Genomic DNA, 20,718 nt, shown 5'->3' on the forward strand with positions numbered 1-20,718 from the left:
TGCCTTTTCCAGAATGTCATATAGTTCAAATCATGTTGTATGTAGCCTTTTCAGGATGGCTTTTTTCACTTAGTAATATGTATTTAAGTTTCTTCCATGTCTTTTCATGGCTTGATAGCTCATTTTTTTTTAGTGCTGAGTAATATTCCATTGTCTGAGTGTTTCACAGTTTATTTATCCGTTTACCTACTGAAGGACATCTTGATTGCTTCCAAGGTTTGGCAATTATGAGTAAAACTGCTGTAAACATATGATTATAGGTTTTTGTGTGGACATAAGTTTTGAATTCCTTTGGATATTCAGGGGGTGCAATTGCTGGATCATATGAGTATGTTTAGTTTTGTAAGAAACTGCCAAACTATATTCCAAAGTGGCTGTACCATTTTGAATTCCCACCAGCAATGAATGAGAGTTCTTATTGCTCCGTATTCTGGTCAGCACTTGGTGTTGTCAGTGTTCCAGTATTTAGCCACTCTAATAGGTGTTTAGTGGTATTTCATTGTTGTTTTAATTTGCATTTCCCTGATGACGTATGATGTTGCATCTTTTCATATGGTTACTTGCCATTTGTTTATCTTCTTTGGTCATGTGTCTGTTAAAGTCTTTGGCCCATGTTTTAATTGGGCTGTTTGTTTTCTTATTGTTGAGTTTTAAGAGTTCTTTGTATATTTTGGATAACAGTCTTGTATCAGATGTCTTTTGCAAATATTTTCTCCCTGTCTAAGGCTTGTCTTTTTATTCTCTTGACTGGGTTTTTTACAAAATGAAGTCCAGCTTATCAATTCTCTCTTTCATAGATAGTGCCTGTAGAGTTGTATGTGTGTTATTGTGCTCTGGTTTTTTTTCACTTAAATTATATCAAAATCATTTTCCCAATGTGGCCTAACCTTCATTTTCATGTGGTATGGAATATTCTGTAGCAGGTCTATGCAGTCTATTCAGCAGTCATGCAATAAGGCAGATCAGGGTCCGGAACTGCTGTCCTGAAGTTTCAAGGCTTGCAAGCAGAGGGCTTAACAATTTTGTTTGCATTTGACACAAAGCTCCCTCTCAAAACAGCCCAAGACTGTGGAGTTTCTTGTTGGTGATTGTTGCTTGTTTCAGTTTCCAGGTTAAGGGAGAGAATTTAAAACTTTGAGTTAACAAAATATAAAGTGATCCATATTCTGTAGAAATGTTCAAGCCAAAGTCTGTTCTTGGTTTATTTCCATATCACTGCCTTTTTTTGAATCTAAAACAGAAGATTCATCTTTTTCATTTTATTGTTTATCTCTAATATGATATTAACTCTTTAATGTAGTTGAATCATGTCTGGTGTGAAGAGTCATAAAGAAAAAGTTTCCACAGTTTGCTTAGTATAGTAGCACTTAACAAAACTGAGTAGAATGATGATTATTTTTCTGCAACTGGAAGAGATCTAAGAGACATCCAGACCAGCCTTCCCTAACCCTGTCTTTTTTATCAGTGAAGTAAAAACAAGCCCTAGAAGGTGAAGTGGCTGGTATAGTTGACCCAGCTAGAGTGGCAGTGCCAGGGCAAGAGATGAGGTTTCTTGATCTCTGCACTTTCTGTTATACCATGGTGCTTTAAAAAAGTTTATCAACCTGCTTTATTTTTCTGCTTCATATTTTTGTCTTTGTGTTTTTGCTTGTTTTAAATGCAAATATAACTAATGTTGGCTGAAGTATTAGCACCAGAGCTAGATTCATGATCTCATGGCTAAAATCTTTTGAAGAAATAATTAGAATCTCAGAATTCATTTATTTTCTTTTCTACTAGAGAGATGCTATTCTAAGTGTAAAAATTCTTGCTTTTGCCAAAGACACTAGGGCATACTTATCTTTGAACAGAAGGGGGTCAGCTACTTATACCTTTGAAAGCTTACATGATCTGTGAGAATTCAACTCCGGTTAGGGCTAGCTTGGGAATTAGTCTGGCCAGACAGCCTAGAGCTACCCAGCATGAGATTTGCCCTTTATTTCTGTGGTAGGCTTAGCTTGGCAGCTGCAGACCTAAACCCCTGTTCTGTGGAAGACTTAAGACCCAGGATGTAACCATCAACTTACCCTGCAGAGAGGCCACTATTGACTGTGTTCCTCTTTTTGCTTGGAAGGCCTGGAGTCCTGGGGTGTGGACTTTGCCATAATGGTAAGTTCCTAAAAATTTTGAAGCCATGGAAGGGAGAAGAGCCTTTTCTAATGGAGAAAATGGAAATCTGGGTAAAGTTGTACCATACTGAATACTCACTCTTTTTTTCCTCTCTGAATTCATTTGGTTATTTTAGGCACACGAGAATGTTATTACTTATAACTTGGTTTGCTCCTACAATTAGTTCTGCTTGTTTGGAGACTTGAGAGCCTGGGGGGAAAACATCTCTCAGTATTTTTCTAGGAATCTAAGCAACTAGTGGCCCTGCTTCAGAGGAGAGGGAGTAATAGAGAAGCACTTTCAGAAATTTTAAATCATTCACGTACTCTGAGAAGTGTTTAACTTATATTCATATCCAGAAACTAACTTGCATTACCAGATCTGGGTCTTAGAGAAATATTCTTAGAGCATATAGATTGATAACAACATAATTTGTAAATAGGCTATATAATGTTCTAGACCATCAGTGAGTATGTTGAAAAGTATTGGGTTATAGTAGACTGTAATATGAGTATTTGTGACTCATCCCTTTCTAGTTTAAGTTGGTTAGTGAGCAAAATGTCATTGCCCTTTATTCCACTTTATAGCCCACATAAACCTTGTATTTTTGTTTAATGATTTTAGGTTTCTCCTAAAAAAGCAGATGAAGATAGCAAAGGCCGAGACCTTAAAACAGCTACCTTTCCCCTTTGACTAGACCTTACTGGTGGCACAGATTGATCAAATGTGGATTGACTAGCAGTTCACACACTTTCATACTTCTGAATTTAATCTTGTCTTCCAGATACCAGCATTTAAGATTGCTGTGTAACCTCTGAGTTTTATATGGCTCCTAGTGTGTGTGGTCTCGCTGTTTGGGAAGAAACAGAAGGAGGTGGTTTACAGCACTTCCTGTTTTTCATTTCCCCATGTTGTAAGATGTCTACATACAATTAAAAATGTTATATCCATTGAAAAGAAAGGACCATATTTTAAAATACTGATTTTTAATAATCAATGGATTCAGTATGATTTGGTGTAAATAACTGAAACAGAGCAAAGTGAAGAGAGAATCCAAGAAGCCGCTATTTGTGATCCTAGAGAAGAATTTTTTTTTTTTTTCTTTTTGCGGCTAGCTTGTATGGGATCCAAACCCTTGACCTTGATGGTCTAATATCGCTCTCTGTTCAACTGAGCTAACCAGTTAGGCCCTAGAGAAACATTTCAAAGCAACAAAGAAAATTTGGGGCTATATTAGTCTGTTTCTGTTGCTTATAACAGAATATCTGAAACTGGGTAATTTATAAAGGAATGTAATTTATTTCTTACAGTTTCAGAGACTGGGAAATCCAAAGTCCAGGGAACACGTCTGGTGAGGGCATTTTTCTTGGTAGTGCCTTTCTACAGCAACTCAAGGGTATCACGTGGGGAGAATGGGCTTAGCAAGAGATACCTAACCATCTAACTTTTTTTCCAATTTTTAGCCATCAGAACCATTCCCGTTACTCCACAAATGGATCAGTCGTTCACAAGTACACAGTCCTCACAATCTAGTCACCTCTTAAAGGCCACCCTCTTAACACTGTTACAATGGAGGTCAAGCTTCAATGAGTTTTGGGGAGTCATTCAATCCACAACAGGAGCTAATGCTATTTACTAGAACAAAAAGACCCCGGTTCTTACTAACATCCATCTTTACATCTTTCTTTGTCCCTCGTAGGGAATTAGCTTGGGTCAGGGTTAGGAGTGGGTGAGCCTAGCTCCTAGTTCCAGGGGCAAAGAAGAAAGGTCCTGCTTCCAAGTTGCAACAGAAAGGGGAGAAGAAGATTCAGAGCATGTAGCCCAAGATGGTAGGCACAAAGAAAGAGCAGAATCCAAAGCTAAGACCTGACTATTGGGAGGAAGAAAGACAGAACAGTCAATTCTACAGATAAAGCCTATGAGTATTTCCTGTATTGGTTACCCAGGAGGAGATGACATTTTATGGGCCATTCCAGCCCTCCTCCAAGGCCCTGAAAAGTCTTAAATGGGGAATCATGGTAGTTAAGTAGGGAAAATAAAGAATTCTCTTGAAAGGAGGAAGCCCATTATTTATTTTTAATTTTTAAAATTTTTTTATTTTTAAATTTTAATTTATTCTTAATTGTAGTAATATAGTTACATAGTTCAAAAAATCAAGCAATACTACAAGGCTTACAAAGAAAAACAGCAAACATGCCCTGTATGTCTCAACTCAGAGACAGCTACTTTCACATCTTTTAATCAGTTTATTTGGGTGTTTACATCCATATTTCTATTTTTTTTTTGAATCATAATTGATTATGCATATTTTGGGGATTCAGTGTTGACATATGTTGATCATATCAATATTACTAGTATGTATATTGTTACAAATTGTACTTTATGCCCCTTGTCTAACCTCTCCCTATCCCCCTCTAGGAAGCACATCTTAAAAGAAGGTAATGAAACAAAACCAAGATTGATTGTTAAAGGGGGCATGTGTATAGCAAAACAGATTATATATAGTATGAATCCATTAAAAAATATGGGTAGATATATTTCTCATGTACACAGAAAATTACTTGAAATAATATATACCAGGTAGTCAACTGTTATTTGGTTATAGGGGACATTTACTTCTCTCATTGTTTATTTCTGTGTGGTTTGAGTTTTTACAGCAGACATATTATATCCATAATAGAATGTAAGCTCAACGAGGATAGGGACCTCATTTTCTCCTCCATCACAGTCCACAGTACACAGAGTAGATACTCCATAAATACTTGTTGAATTAATGAATATTACCTTTGTGCAGGGAAAATATTAGAAATAGAGAAGGAAAAAAGATAAGGCCTAGTAATTTTGTCACAGTGTAACTCACAGGCTTTTGAAGTTAGAAAACCTAGATATTACATTAGACTGGGCCGAGGCCTAGACATCCAGCGTCAAACCATTTGTTGTTTTTGAGGAGGCTGTTATTGATTTTATTTCTAAAAAATAGTTTTTCTACTCCAAACACCTTTTCTTAGTATTTCCCAGGAAGTTTTAAAATTCAGTACTCTGTCAATACTTTTTCCCAAGGCTTTTCAGGAGGTGCAAGAATTTCTGAAAATTACAAAGGAAAAGGGGAATAAAATCCTCCAAGGGACTGCTGTCAAAAAAGCCCTTTGCTCTAGCAGTGGATTGTTTGTGCTTCAGGGCCAAGGATTCTGGGTACAAGCTGCATCTCATCCAAGAACATGGAAGAAATCTTAGTTTGCCTGTGTTTTATTCATCTTTCCTGGTAGGCTCCCCCCATCCCCCTCCCCACCCCCGAATCATTCTCTTGGTCTTTGTGGTAGCTGGTGAAATAGCTCAGCTCCCACATTTCTGTTCCAGCCTTCCCTCCAAGGAATCCCCCAGGTTAGAATATGTGTTTGACTGCTTATGTATTATCTCCTGTGCTAGGGAGAGAATGGTACATTTGTTTGTTCTCTTTTGTATTTGAATGCATTTTGCCTGTGTATCAAGAATAGTTGGCAGAAGAAGATCTGACCTTGGGAGAGAGTGATTTGGGTTTCAGGGGCTTTCCCCTGCCTGGCTGCTTTCCCTACATGTGCTACCTGCACACCAAGGTGCTAACAAACTTGCAGCAGCATGACTTGCTTGACCCTCCAGGAGTGATGGCTACCAGAGCAGGCCTCTCTGCTCTATGGGGCGCATAATAATTTATTTGCAACGGTATCATTTCTAGCTGAGAGGTAAAATTGTAGCAAAAATATATAAAATTCTAGAATAAGAAACATGAAAACTGGGCACTTAGAAGTTCTAATTAGACTAGATTAAATACGTTAGATGGATATAGATGCTACTAAATTATATGGAAATAATAAATGGAACAAAATAAGTAGAGCCATATGTCTATTTAGTAGGTTTAGTGAGTTTTCTGTCTGTGGAAACATGTTTTTGATTTAGGTTTCTTTAGCGGTATGTCTGAGCAGATATACTCATGCTGTACATTGTCAGACCTGATTTGTTTTCATTTTCTGCTATGCTCAGAATATTTTAGGTATGTTTAGTTTTACTTGATTAACCCTGTTTATATTAATTTACAATAGTTGGAGTCTATTTTAACCATTGCAGGGATTTAAAACTATAATATTTTGGGGTGTAAATATGGTAATAAAACCATGATGTTTTATACTTAAATAGGGCTATTTTGTGACTTGAAAGCCATATGGCATTTTAGAAACTAGGCATAAATGAAGTTAAGCAAGGAGTTTACCCAATGTCTCCATATCCAGGTGATCAAACAGGAAGATGATTATGTTGTGTAGATGAATAAACTGTGAAATAACATGTAAGTTATTTGGGGGGGAGGGTCCACGTAAGAAACGGTTTTATATTGAGTCCTGAGAGCTTATTCTATCAAAACAGTGATTTCGAGGTAAACTGAAATTTTCCTCACTGGAATTGGGAAGGAACTACTACAAAACCTTGAAAGGCTTTGTGTTAAATTCTGAGTTAGTACCTCTGCTGGCACATAATGAATTGTTGTTTTCAGCTGAGGGGATTAAGGGTAGATTCCCTGAAGGGGAGGTAACCCCAAGGAAAAGGAACCATGTTCTTCAAAAACTTCTCATGCTGTCATTCAGAAACTGGCTGTTTGTATACTCTGCCAGTGTGGGTGTATTTCAGGCTTTGAAAATCTCTTGGAGACCTCTTAGATCTTTTCTTCGAGCCAGCTGGGACTCTCAGGATTAAAACAAGTTTTGTTTTCTTTTTTATAGGAAGAATGACAATTCTCATCTATCATAAGGTACATTTCACCCTTCTTGTTAGTGTTCCGATAGATTCAAAACAGAAACACAAAATAAAAAACTGGAAAGGACCCTTGTCCCTACTCCCCGCCTCCATCCTACTCCTACCTCCACCCTACCCCCACCTCCACCCCCTGCCGGTTCTTGAGCAAGTATTGTGGACTCAGACTCCTATAATGGGACAGGGCACAGGAACGAGTGTGGCAGGCTGTGGGGAGCATTCTGGGGTCTAGTGTGGCCCTCATTTGCATTCAGTACTGTAACCAACACCTGGGAGTTTGGGAGCATAAACCCTTCCAGAGGGGGCAGCCAGTTGTTGCCATAGGGGATGGCATGCCCAGTGTTGCCAAATCTAATATTTTGAATGCTGAAAATAGTTATGTTTATATATAATATCCCAGTTTAAAAATATTTTTTTTTACATCAACATATTTATTGGGCAGATTGGCTTGCCAGTTTGCAACCTCTGCTCCTGACCTTTCCTGTTACGCTTGTATTTTGCTCCTTCCCACCCCTTGGCCCCACCAATCAAAACTTAACTATCCTATGGCAAGGACTTTTCTGTTAGGGAATATCTGGTAAATCCCATGACCTAATCTACCATCTATTAATGGGACCTTTTTGCCTTCTCTCCTTCAGTTTTCCTGTGCTCCTGAAAAACAGGCACATGTAGACAGTCCCTCCCCAGAGTCAAAGGTCACCCCCTTTACTGTTGAATCCCTACATCTAACTATGAGGCTTTCAGACCCCATCAAGATATCTTTCTACTTTGTTCTTGGGTCAAAATACACCAAAACATAGGATGTGGGCCCTGGTTATTCACAAACTTTACATATGCACTGGTTTAGAATCTGGACCTCTCAGCACCATCCCTTGTAGTATGTGTGGTACATATAGTCTAGCCTGTGTCAGAGCAATGCCTGCTCTCTTGTGGCCAGTGTTATATGTAGCCGAGAGATCTTTCCAGAGAGCCAGAACAGGACAATAGGCATAGCTCTAGAATCTAGATTTAGAAAAATTGTTTTAATAGGAACTGATGAATAGGAAGTAGTTGATGTAGATTTAGGAACTGAGGCATTATGTACTTTAGAAAGTTAAGTTCCCCTTTTTCGGAGTGACTTAAAAAGTTTATAAAGTAAAAGAGCTGGACTTTCCCAAGGGCTTTCAGGTTACACTGAAACTGGCCTGTGACATGGGCAAATCTAAGAGTAACAGTGAATACTGAACAGCCATGGAAAGTTGAACAACCTCCTCTTTATAATAACTTTTCTCCTATTTATAAAACAATTAAAATGTTAAAAATAACTAATGCATATTTATTACATCTGATTTTGAATATGAAGAGATAACTACTATTTATCTTCTCAGCATTTTTTATCTTGTATATACATATTATTTTTACAAAACTAAGCTCATACTATGTATAGTGTTTTGTAACTTGTGTTTTCTACTGACTATATCATGAGCATTCTCTCAATGTCATTGAATATTCTTCCTCCATGATTTTTTAATTATTTAATTTTTTATAGCAGACACATGAATATACTATACTATAATTTATTTAGCCAATCTTCTGTTGAATGTTTAAGTACTTCTGATTTTTTTATTACAACATATACACTTTTACATAAATTTTTGTGTATATCTCCAATTGCTGCATCAACAGATATGAACATTTTAAAGACTTTAATACATACTATCAAATCTGACCACATTTCTTTGAGGACCTTATTTAAAAATAGTAGTTCTGGGGCTGGCCTGGTGGCGCACTGCTACAGTGCGCCGCTTGGGAGCACGGCGGCACTCCCGCCGAGGGTTCGGATCCCACATACAGACTGGTTCCCGCTCACTGGCTGAGCAAGGTGCGGCCGCAACACCGAGGGTTGCGATCCCGTTGCCGGTCCCGGTCCGGTACGGGCGCGACACTGAGGGTTGCGATCCGTTGCCGGACACGAAAAAAGACAAAAAGGAAAAAAAAAATAGTAGTTCTTGGTACTCATATCATTATTCTTGAAGAACTTCAAGAAGTCAGTACCCTATTTCCCTATGTCACCAGTTGTGTGAAAGTCTCTACAGTTCTTTTTTCTCTCTTTGTATTTCTTAAGGAATATTAACGTGTTTGCCTTTTGTGTTTGACAGATTATGGTACAGAGACATAAGACACTTTGTAATATGGTTTTACCTAGTAATCAGGTCATCAGGCTGTTGGTTATTTTTGGACACTTGTGTCTGGTAAGCAATTGTAGTCACCACAGAAGGGACCTGAGGCAGCTTCATGTCACTATCTCCAAAGCTGCAGTTTATAGAATATACCAGAGCAGCTTCAAGTCAGAGTAGGCCTCACTTAAGATGGGACACATCTACCATATATATACTTAGAATACATTTATTTCCGTGAATGACCCATGCTGCCTGTCCTGTTGGTATGAATGACATGCAAAGGAAGGGTGGGGAGGGAGTTGGTACAGGGAGTAATTGGTATTTCTTCTGGGCACAGAGCTTTGATTTATGAGCTCAGCTTTTTGCACAGACAGGTGTGTGGTCCCTAAACAAGTCTTGTCTTGTATGATTAATGTGTACCAAGGGAACTCCTAATGGAATTAGGTACTTATCAAGATGAAGCAGTTTCTCTTCATTCATTCCTTTCACGTGTACTTTCCTTCTTCATAAGCAAATGCCCATTTACCCCTGTCTTCTTCAGCCACTGTTTAAATTTAAAATCTGATGGCCAGCTGTAGATAGTTTCCAGAATCTCATATGTCATAACACTGACCCGGCTCTATTCTGAGCATTCAGGAGATGGACACAGAGTGAGGATTAGTGTCATGATCTATAAGGATTGGGAGGAACTTTAGAAATACAGTGCCAGCTTTAATTTATAGCACAGTTAGTCCCTGGCTTTAAAGAACTTATAGTATTGTTAGAAATAAGGTACATGCACAGGAAGTGATTAAATACTAGAACAATACAAACAAGCAAAAAACCAGCACAGGGCAATGGTTTAGTGCCACACATGAAGCACCAATAGTGAGGTCGTTAGGGTTTCAGAATGAGGGAACTTTGGGCACTTCATGCTGGACAGTTTGTTTAATTTTTGTTGTTTTGTTAACTGGGCCTTGAAGAATGGGAGAGACTGAACGATGGAGGCCATTCCTCCCAAGGGGATGGTATAATTACAGGCAGAACATGTCTGACAACAAGGAGTGGGTCATTTGGCTGTTGTGAGGGGTTTGTTAGAAAACCTACCTTTCAGTCACATTGCTATATAACTTGGAGATGACTTTCTGAAGCCCCTTCTCTTACAGAGCAAGCAGCAGGGTAAGCTCTGTGTTGCAGAGCCTAGAGCATCTCTGTCACTAGCTCTTTAGAGTTCAGAGATAACCTGCAAAGCCAAAGCTCCTCATCTTCCCGATGGGCTCGTGGGGTCCAGCCAGCAGCCCACGGAGATATTCACTTAGCTAGTTTTCTGTAGTGGTATGGGCTGTGACTCATAGAGTATTTGGGGAGGCTAGTCATCCCTAGGTGAAGTCCTGTCTGAGAAAAGGTCTGCCTCTTTTTCCCAGGACTTGCTTCCTGGGGAAATTTACTGCCCTAGTGCCTTAAACTTCCCCTGTGTTCTCAGTCAGGCTTCATAAAACCGTGAAGTTATTGGCATTATCCACTGGAGATTTTTAAACTTTCAATAAAGTCGTAGTGGTGTGGGTTGTAATTTAAGTAATTTACAAAATATAAGAATTACAAACATTTAGATGTAGTATCTCCCTACCTTTTCAGATATTTAAAGACAATAACCATCTCAACTAAAAGCAGACACTTGAATACTATACTTTGTTTTATTAGTGAGTATTCTTCCAGATACTGAAAGATATTTTTCCTATTTAGCCTGCCGGAAAGGCTAGCATTTGAACTTCATTCTTTTGGTCAGTTAGGAGATTACCACTTAATTAAAATGTAAAATCTTTTCCTCTTAAAATTAAATAATTATCAATCGTTTACATTAGTAAGGTTAGTTGGGTAAGATTAGGGAGAAGGTGAGATATAATTAAGGTCTGGAATGGGTAAGAGGGATCTGCAACTTTGATTTTGGTTTGAAGTCAGCTCAGCATCTGATCTAGGAACCTGAGGAAGTGCTACTAGAGATGGGTTTCAACTCTTGCCTGTGAGTTAAGTAATAAGCAAGGATCAGAGGTAGCTTCACAGCTTCTTTAGAGTTAAGTGCTATCTTTTAAAATTATCAGGCTAGGAAAGTTGCCTGGACCTAATATGTAACAGTTTAGAACCTCGGTTTGTACAATTGGGCACAAATGGACATATTTATCATACACATAGACTCCATCTTTGCCATGGGCCCTGTCTGTGTCCATAGTGGTGATGCCATTAGGCAGGCCTTTGTAATGATGAAAACTGTTTCCACAGGAGTTAAGCAAGCAAGAAGTGCTTTCCTGGCCAAGAATTCCTAATGTTTGGTTAAGATGTGTCTGGCCCAGTTTTTTTTGATGAGGTTGTAGCTCTCCTGGAAGAAAATTCCCTTTTATCGCTTAAAATTTCATAGTGTAGGGAAAAGAGTGGGGACTTAGCTCTAAAAGGATGAGCTTGTGAAAATTCCCTTTTATCGCTTAAAATTTCATAGTGTAGGGAAAAGAGTGGGGACTTAGCTCTAATAAAAGGATGAGCTTGTGGGTTAATTTTTTCCTCCTTTGTTTTGATTCCTGTTTACTGAAATTAGTTTCAAGGGTTATAAACTATTACTTTTGCTTCACTTTCTTCCTGACCACTTGCTTCTAATTTAGGTTTCAGTTAATGACATTTTAATAAAATCTCATGAATACATTTGAAGATTTTGCATTAACCTCGTAACACCATTTAATCAGAACTTCTTGGTACTTCACACTAATAAATTATATCTGCATTTTACCTAGGAAGTATTGACCCTCAGCACCAAAGGGTTAAGTATGCCATTAAGACAAGTAGTAGTTATCTCTTTAATAAATGCCCCTAGCATTTGACTGGCTTGATTCAGTTCAATTTACTAATTCACATAATTCTTTTAAAACTCATGGCATACATTTTTCTATTAAGCAAATGCAAAAATTGAGATATATCTTAGAAAATAGGATCCATACAGTAGATTATTATGCAGGAATTTTTTTTTTTTTTTTTTTTAAATATGACCGGTAAGGGGATCTCAACCCTTGGCTTGGTGTTGTCAGCACCACGCTCAGCCAGTGAGCAAACCGGCCATCCCTATATAGGATCCGAACCCGTGGCCTTGGTGTTATCAGCACCCTGCCTTCAGCAGGAATCTGTCGAGCTGGATTTAGCCAGAATCCTCCCTTATCCCAATGTTTTGTGTTAGTAATTTTCCATCTACTGATCCCCACACTATTTGTTGGCTGTAAAACCCCACTTGTCTTTTTTTTTTTTTTTAAAGATGACTGGTAAGGGGATCTTAACCCTTGACTTGGTGTTGTCAGCACCACGCTCTCCCAAGTGAGCCACGGGCCGGCCCTATGCAGAAATTGTTTATGGAGAATTTCTAATAGTTTGGGAAGGTGCTTAGGATATGTAAGCTATATATGTGATATTCTCACCAATATAAAATATGTTTTTCTTTTGTGAAAAAATAGAAAAAAGACTACATCAAGCAGCACACCAAATGCATAGTGAGTGGTTCTATTTGGATGAGAGAGGACTATGAGTTATTTACATTTTTATTCTTTATACTTTTCTGTTGTTTATTCAGTTTTTAATACTGACTAGGTATTACATTTGAAATAAAAAATCCAATATGGGGTTGTAAATCATTCTACTGCCTACCTCAGTACGTATTTGAAATATATAGTGGACATTCCAGGTAAAATCAATGCTTTCTGTAGAGAGGCAATGAAAAATTGCCCATCACAAGTTTTAAATATTACTGAGAATTTAGCCATTTAGCACTTTAAGTTATCTTTCATGTCATTAGGCAATGTTCCTGTAGAACAGTCAGTGTTTCTTAAACTGGGAATGCAGGTGTTATCTCATAGGTTTGCTGTAACAGTTTGGAAAATAATTCAGTTTTATGAAATTAATGGTAGTAGTTATGAAAATCCTGAAGCATTTTAGTTCTATGTCCTGTGAGATTAAGTCAGTCTTATTTTTTAAATAAACCTTTTCTTCTCGAAGTATACATGCACAACAGTGCACAAATCTTAAGTGCACAATTTATGAATTTTCACAAAATAAACATACTCTTGTAACCACTTCATTTTACTTTTGTTGTATTATGTCTTTGACAAAATTTTCATAGAAGTTTCACAGCAAAAAAACACTGTTTAGTGTTCTGTGGTCTCCAGAAATTATATTCTAGATATTTGCACATTTTAGCCATATAACGAAACATACTCTTGTAACCACTTCATTTTACTTTTGTTGTATTATGTCTTTGACAAAATTTTCTTAGAAGTTTCACAGCAAAAAAACACTGTTTAGTGTTCTGTGGTCTCCAGAAATTATATTCTAGATATTTTGCACATTTTAGCCATATAACAAGAAATGGGTTTCAGCTCTTGGATTTTTACATTTTTCAAAGAACTCTAAAATTTCATTTAAAATAAATATTGTTATTCTTAGTTTGTGGTAGGAAAATTGGCCTTTAAAGATGAAAAGAAAGCAGTAACTACAGAATTATTGACATCTGGCCTCTACAGATTTCATTTTTCTTTCATTCTCAACTGTGGCACGTTTTGCCCCAGTGGGCTGGTTGTGTGGAACTTGACCCCCATGCATCTGCATGTGATACAGCCTAGTTTGCTAATCTGAAGAAGAAAATCAGCAGTCGTCTGTAAATGTGTCAGGCTTAGAAATCCTAGACCAAACTGTGAGAAACTTTAGAGATCATCAGCCTCAGATGAGAAAACTGAGGCCTGGAAGGTTACATGCCTTGCCCAGGGTCACAGAGTTGGCACCAGAGTTGAGTCTAGAATCCTGACCCTAAACCCATTACTACCATACTAAGTCCCTATTCTCATCTTAAAAACTCATGCTTTCTACTAAAAATGCGATCCTCAGACTGTGAATTCAGCTTCTCAAGAAAGATAACTACCTAACACATTTTTCAGCGAAACTTCTTAATGGGGATAACCTGACAACATTGACCTGTTTTGGAATGTATCCTTTGAGTTACTTCAGGTGAATGAGGAACAGTGTGGCGATGGTATAAATGTGGATCTGTACATAATTGTTCAGAGCAGTTCTAAGAGTACATTCAACTGGAATAACCCTGGCGATAGGCAAAGTGTGGAGTGATGTTGACTTGTGACCCTTCCCTGGGGAGCAAGCTGTGTCAGGAGAGCCGGCAGTGCTTCTGAAACACAAGGTTTCTAGGCCATACTCCCAGGCACTGAACAGGAGGACTGGCTCCTGCACCTGCAAGATGACCATCACCGTCTTATGATTTGGGGTTTTTGAGATTTTTTTTTTTGTCCTTTTTGAGACCAGCCGCACCGCGCTCAGCCAGTGAGTGCGCAGGTCATCCCTATATAGGATCCAAACCCGCGTCGGGAGCGCTGCTGCATTCCCAGTGCCGCACTCTCCCAAGTGCGCCACGGGCTCGTCCCTGAGATTTTTTTTTTTTAAGTTGCTTAAAGGTAGATTGGTAAATAAAGTTGCTCTTTGGTTTTAGCAACATGTATTAAGTATTAATCAAAGCATGGATCACAGTGGTAGGCCCTGAAGATTCAGTGCTTAATAAAACATGTCTGTAAGGACTTAGACTGTGGAGCTGACAGTTTCAAAGAGAGATCACCGTTACCCTATAGAAATCTTGGTTCTGTTGGTATGCTGGGTTAGTGACATGCCCAAGAGTCTTGTCACAGCAAACTTTTACCTACTGTGAACTTTTATTCTGATGGAAAAGGTTATCTTCTAAGTCTCATGTGGCAGCCATCCTTGGCCTGACCTTCAGTGCCACTCTCCACAGTCCTGTTTGCCAGACCCATTTTATCTTTTCCTATCCAGTACAAGCCTTCCTCAGAGGCCAGACTGATTACTTGCTTCCAAATGTCTATGGCTGTTTCTGTCTCTGAGTTTTTGAGCATGTTTTCTCCCTCATTTAAAATGTCCCCTCATCCCTTTCTACTTTTCCAAATACTGCCCAACTTTCAGGGCCCAACACAATTCCCATCTTCTCTGCAAAGCCTTTCCTGGTCTTCTCGCTGCAGAACTCATGTAGCACGCTTGTACCATACTATGGATGATGTAGTTACAGTTTGACCTAGTGGTGAAGAGAATGGACTCTGGAGCTAGACTGCCTCAGTGCCCGTGGGCTGCAACTTTCCCTAGCCTAGATTTCTTCCTCTGTAAAAATGGGAGTAATAACTGCATTTAGCCCATAGTTGTGCAGATTAAATGAGTTCATACCATTAAAGCCTATAGAACAGTGCGTGGCACATAAGTTCTCATTAAATAGTAGCTGTTATTATTATTATTATTCCTTCTAGCATGTTACTTAATCATGGCCTGCTTTGTGTTATTGCTTAATCATTTTAATTATATATTTTTTGGCCCCTAATGAAATTGTAAAGTCCTCTCATGAAGAAAGGGACTTGCTTTTTACACTTTTTGTTGACCTTTTTCAGTACTACATGTGCATATATAGGTCCCCAATATATCACTTAAAATGAAACTATTATTGTATTACAGAAAATAGATGGAACAGGAATAAGGGATTCAGGAGAAAAGATAGGCTTCAGTACACAGATGGAGTTTTCTTATGATGCTTAGAGCATGTAATTTCCTTTTCTCATTGTTGTTGAGTCTAATGAGCTCTTCTGCCACAATCAGCAGAAGCGTGAACATCATTTTTTTTAAAAATTTATTATGAATATTCATGAGATACAAAGCTGATTGTCCCCCCTCCTGCCCATAATGTGAGGGCAAGATTCATATGGGGGGCATACCCATTACCAGAAATTATTTTTGTACCCTTTGTCCCCACCCAATTATCCCCCAACTTCTCCCCCCCACTCCAATTTGTAGCCCTAGGAATGTTCCCTGGATCATGGTACTACTGTGGTCTTTCTTTCCTTCCTTCCTTTCTCTCTTAGCTCCCACATATGAGTGAGCACATGCAGTATTTATCCCTCCGTGCTTTGCTTGTTTCACTCAACATAAGTTTCTTCAAGTTCATTCATGTTGTTGCAAGTAGGAGTATTTCATTCTTTTTTATGGCAGAGTAGTATTCCATAGTGTATATATACCACAGTGTCCTTATCCAATCATCTATTAATGGACATTTAGGTTGGTTCCATATCTTGGCTATTGTAAATAGAGCTGCAATAAACACGGGAGTGTGAACATCATTTAGCAAGGACATTAGCAATTTCAGGAAGTTCTCACACAGTTTTCTTCTAGGCCCATGGTGGGAGGGAATCTCAGTAGATTCTAATCTATCAGAATCTCTTTTTTCTCCCCTGTGGCTGGGGGGTAAGGGGATCTGAAAACCTTGACTTTGGTTTTACAACAACTCACTCTAACCAACCACGCTAACCAGCCAGTGCCTATCAGAATATCTTAAAGCAGTAACTGTTGGGTCATGAGCTGGTTGTTTTAACATACCTCCCTTGCCAAGGGGCATGGAAAAGTTCCCAGTGGGGAGGGGACCTTAGCTTTCAGCTACCCTCTCCACCTTCCCATCCTCCTTTATTAACAGCTCAGATACTCCCAAGCACCATCTTCACCTGTCAGTGTCCACAAACATTTGGGAGAAATCGAAAGTTACCCCTTAGTGGGAAGAGGTGGAGACCCAGGCACAATCACTCAATAAAATGAAGCAGATTGTAGACAGGAGTCCTCATAATGGCAGGAACTGCCATCAGAGTCCTCTGCCATCTACCCAGCAGTCCGGACCTCAGACAGAGTCTCTCACAGAGTCCAGTGGGTGCCCTCTCCCAGATGGAAATGTTGTGTTTCTCCTTCTCCTAGGCTGGAACAAGATATTAAAAAGTTAAAGGCTGATCTGCAGGCCAGCAGGCAAGTGGAACAAGAGCTCCGCAGTCAGATCAGCTCCCTCTCAAGCGCCGAGCGAGGGATCCGCTCAGAAATGGGCCAGCTCCGGCAGGAGAATGAGCTGCTGCAGAACAAGTACGTGCACCTTCTGGGCCTTTGACCATGAGCCAAGCAGCCTCACTGTTTCTCTTGCTTCCAGGGATTGAAGCACAAGATTTGTGGTGACAAAGGGACCTAGTTGAGAGAATTTTAAATAAAATGTTTAAAATATTTAATTTAGTACCAGATATTCAACATGCTTATAAAATAAATAAAAACTTATTTTGTTGTAACAAAATAGTTTACTAATATTACTATTTTGTTTTTTCTCATTTAATAACTTCTTCTCTTAGTTTAAATTAGTTATGGAGCTTTTGTGATAATATGTTATGACCAATGTTTGTGGTGGTTCTAGCATTGATATGTAGAGAACATCCCAATGATAAGCTTCACTGCATGTTGTTAAGTAAAGCCAGGGCTGTTGGTAGGCAGGAAAGGGACTAGAGCTGGAATTTCTATCTGAAATTAAGCATCCTGTGCCTCTCAGTGATTTTGAGATACTCTGAGAAAACATCCCAGAGCTGGAAAGGAAAGGCTGCAGTAGGCTGCAGCATAATCATATTCAGGAAAATAAAGACCTTCCTCTCCTTGCTTCAGTTTCAGTGGGACGTCAGTGGTTCTTCGGTTGGACTGAATGAAGTTCTTTCAAGGTGCTCTAGGACACTAGAATTAGTTCTGCAATTATCTTCCCCTACATTACAAACTTGTTTTATCCTATTTTCTCAACTACCTTCTGTAGATCCCTTATCTTAACAGAGCAAAGGCCAGGTCAGATTCTTTGTCTTGTAAGGCAACTTGTTTATTAGTGTTTAGGAATTATTAAATAATAATGACAATGTGTTTTCCCTCGGCATTTATGATTTGCTGTTCAAACCTCCTGTTTACTTAGACTTAAAATGATAAAGAGAAGCCATGTTTCTCAAGCTTTTATAGTGGGCATTCCTAATTGTAAGACTGTATGACAATTTTTTCCATATAGGTTACATAATGCTGTGCAAATGAAGCAAAAAGACAAGCAGAATATCAGCCAGTTGGAGAAAAAGCTAAAAGCTGAGCAGGAAGCCCGAAGTTTTATAGAAAAGCAGTTAATGGAGGAGAAAAAAAGGAAGAAGTTAGAAGAAGCCACTGCTGCCCGGGCTGTTGCATTTGCTGCTGCATCTAGGTATGTCCATGTCACCTGAGTGTTAATTCAAGGTTGGCTTTCCTTGTACCAAGACATGGGAATTTGATGCCTTGGGCAGGATTGGACATACAAAAGTCATGCGCAGATGGTTTGCTTTTAAGTACTGTTTTATTTGCTAGTTTAAACTTCATCTGTGAACATTTGCCTTGTCTTATAACAACTTCATGCCTCAGTGACTTCATCTATAAAATGGGATGAGGGAACAACTATGCCTGCCATACCTGGGAGGCAAAGGACACAAAGTTCATAAAAAGTTTTCCAGTCACTCTGTAAGACTGATGATTACTAAATGCTTTGAGAGATTCCATCCGGAATTTTGTTTCCTTTACAGAGCTATCATTACTCTCCACACTTAAGTGTATGTGTGTTTCTGGAGTTTTTATCTTAAAATACAAAACGATATATCTTGGTTGCCCAAGCACTGTGTACTAACTGCTCACGTCTCTTATCAGCAAACTATCAAATGAGTTGAAAAATAAGGAAACATAAGTCTCTGTTAGATAACATTGAATTTGTTGAGTGATGAAAATTCAGGTCTACTTCCTGTACCATTGAGAACTATCTCATGTGCAAATATTCCAAAAACTGATATGTAACTGCCGTCTGCATTCCAGCAAGGAAAGAAGATAGTTAAGAGCCTTTTTTTTCCCCTGGCTTTTACTTCACTTGATCAGTTTCTTTTTTCTTTGTTTTCTGGACTAGTGAAGTTTATCTGCTTGGTGGGGTCAGTTATAGGTTTGCAGATGCAGAGTGAGGGTAAATTTTTATTATTTATTTCACTTTTAATTTCCATCCTAATTTGTATCTGTGTGGTATAATTCAAATGTAATACTTCCTTGAGGTTTGCTTTGCGGTATTAAACAATTAATTTACTTGCCAACCTTTGGCATGTTAATAGCCTTCTATGGGGTTCTGGCATTTGCAGAATAATCGTTTCACCTTTTAAGAAATAACAGCGAGTGAGAACTCTTTCTCCTGTGTGATCCTGCCATCCCCCAGCAGACTCTAGACTGCAGATGGCCGAGCTTGGTTGGCCCATCAGCATCTATACGGACTTACAAGAGCCTTGACTAGCCTGCCTAGGATGTGGGGTTGTTTGTTTAAAGATATGTAAGCATTTCTTTTTTTTTTTTTTTTTTTTTTTAAAGATGACCGGTAAGGGGATCTTAACCCTTGACTTGGTGTTGTCAGCACCACGCTCACCCAGTGAGCAAACCGGCCATCCCTATATGGGATCCGAACCCGTAGCCTTGATGTTATCAGCACCACACTCTCCCGAGTGAGCCACGGGCCGGCCCGATACGTAAGCATTTCTGAAGCACTTATTCTTGCAGGAGATTTTCCTGAACATCGGACATGTAATGTGGCCTGTGCTCCTTTTAAATTCATTCAGCACCTACCCTTTTTTCTTAAATTCCACTGAGGAGGATACAGCAATTAAGGAATTAATAAACCATATTGTTTAGTATCTCCCGTGCCAATCAGTAAATTGGTTTCATTGTCTACCCTAAATCCTTTGCTTCCAGTTAAGTTTATTTGTTTTGGTCTTATCCTTTGATGGTCCTTGTTTGCCATCACTTATGTAGAGCTGTTTTTATTGTTAAGTAAATCTCTCACTGGACCTTCCTTTTTGGTAGGCAGAGGACACCCATGTTCTTCATCTGGAGCCTAAACAGTTCAGCATCTTCACACTGTCCATTGCCATCATCTCTTTTAGCTCATCCTTATTATCCCCTGGGAAGCAACCTAATGCTGCTCCCTTTTTCTGTTTACTCCAGGCTTGTGACAACTTCATGACTAAGGAAATGTGAAATTCCTGATGCATAGCCCCTTGAAAGTGGGAAAAAAAAATTTTTTTCTTAGCTCACTGCCCCTTTTTGGTAGGCAGAGGACACCCATGTTCTTCATCTGGAGCCTAAACAGTTCAGCATCTTCGCACTGTCCATTGCCATCATCTCTTTTAGCTCATCCTTATTATCCCCTGGGAAGCAACCTAATGCTGCTCCCTTTTTCTGTTTACTCCAGGCTTGTGGCAACTTCATGACTAAGGAAATGTGAAATTCCTGATGCATAGCCCCTTGAAAGTGGGGAAAAAAATTTTTTTTCTTAGCTCACTGCCACCTGCTTGAGACAGTACATGTTCAGTTCTGTCTTGCTTAGCTTTGTGGGCATTGCCTCAAGTCACCATGGTCTGAGGGGAAGTTTGCTGAATTAGGAAGGTAAAAAACCTAATTCTTTTCTCAGTTCTGTGGCCTGCAAGCTAGGTGGACTAGTATTATATCTATGTAGCATCAGTTTTCTTATGCGCAAAATGGGATAATATACCCTAGGTTGTTACAAGGATTAAAGAAGGTGGTATGGGTAGAGTACCTAGCTTAGTGCCTGGCTCACATAGGCACACAGTTAATGATAATTATTTTAGATAATTGTTGAAATTATCAAAGAATAATGAGAATGAACCAAAAGCTAAAACCTGACAGACCCTAGAGTATATGAGAAATGTCATTCCTGCTATAAGTAAAC

At 38.9% G+C, this 20,718-nt stretch overlaps 1 protein-coding gene across 3 annotated transcripts in view; it reads left to right on the top strand.

Annotated features, from left to right (window-relative positions):
* The window catches only part of TMEM57 (transmembrane protein 57), a 61,061-nt gene that overhangs the window by 29,975 nt on the left and 10,368 nt on the right, over nt 1–20,718 (top strand). For all 3 annotated transcript variants that reach the window (XM_008572160.1, XM_008572162.1, XM_008572161.1), the window contains 2 exons: nt 16,890–17,048; nt 17,992–18,174. In XM_008572160.1, coding sequence (XP_008570382.1) covers nt 16,890–17,048; nt 17,992–18,174 — 342 coding nt within the window. The remainder of the gene's footprint in view (nt 1–16,889; nt 17,049–17,991; nt 18,175–20,718) is intronic.

This window comes from Galeopterus variegatus, unplaced genomic scaffold (genome assembly GCF_000696425.1).
Source record: "Galeopterus variegatus unplaced genomic scaffold, G_variegatus-3.0.2 Scaffold761, whole genome shotgun sequence".
NCBI lineage: Eukaryota > Metazoa > Chordata > Mammalia > Dermoptera > Cynocephalidae > Galeopterus > Galeopterus variegatus.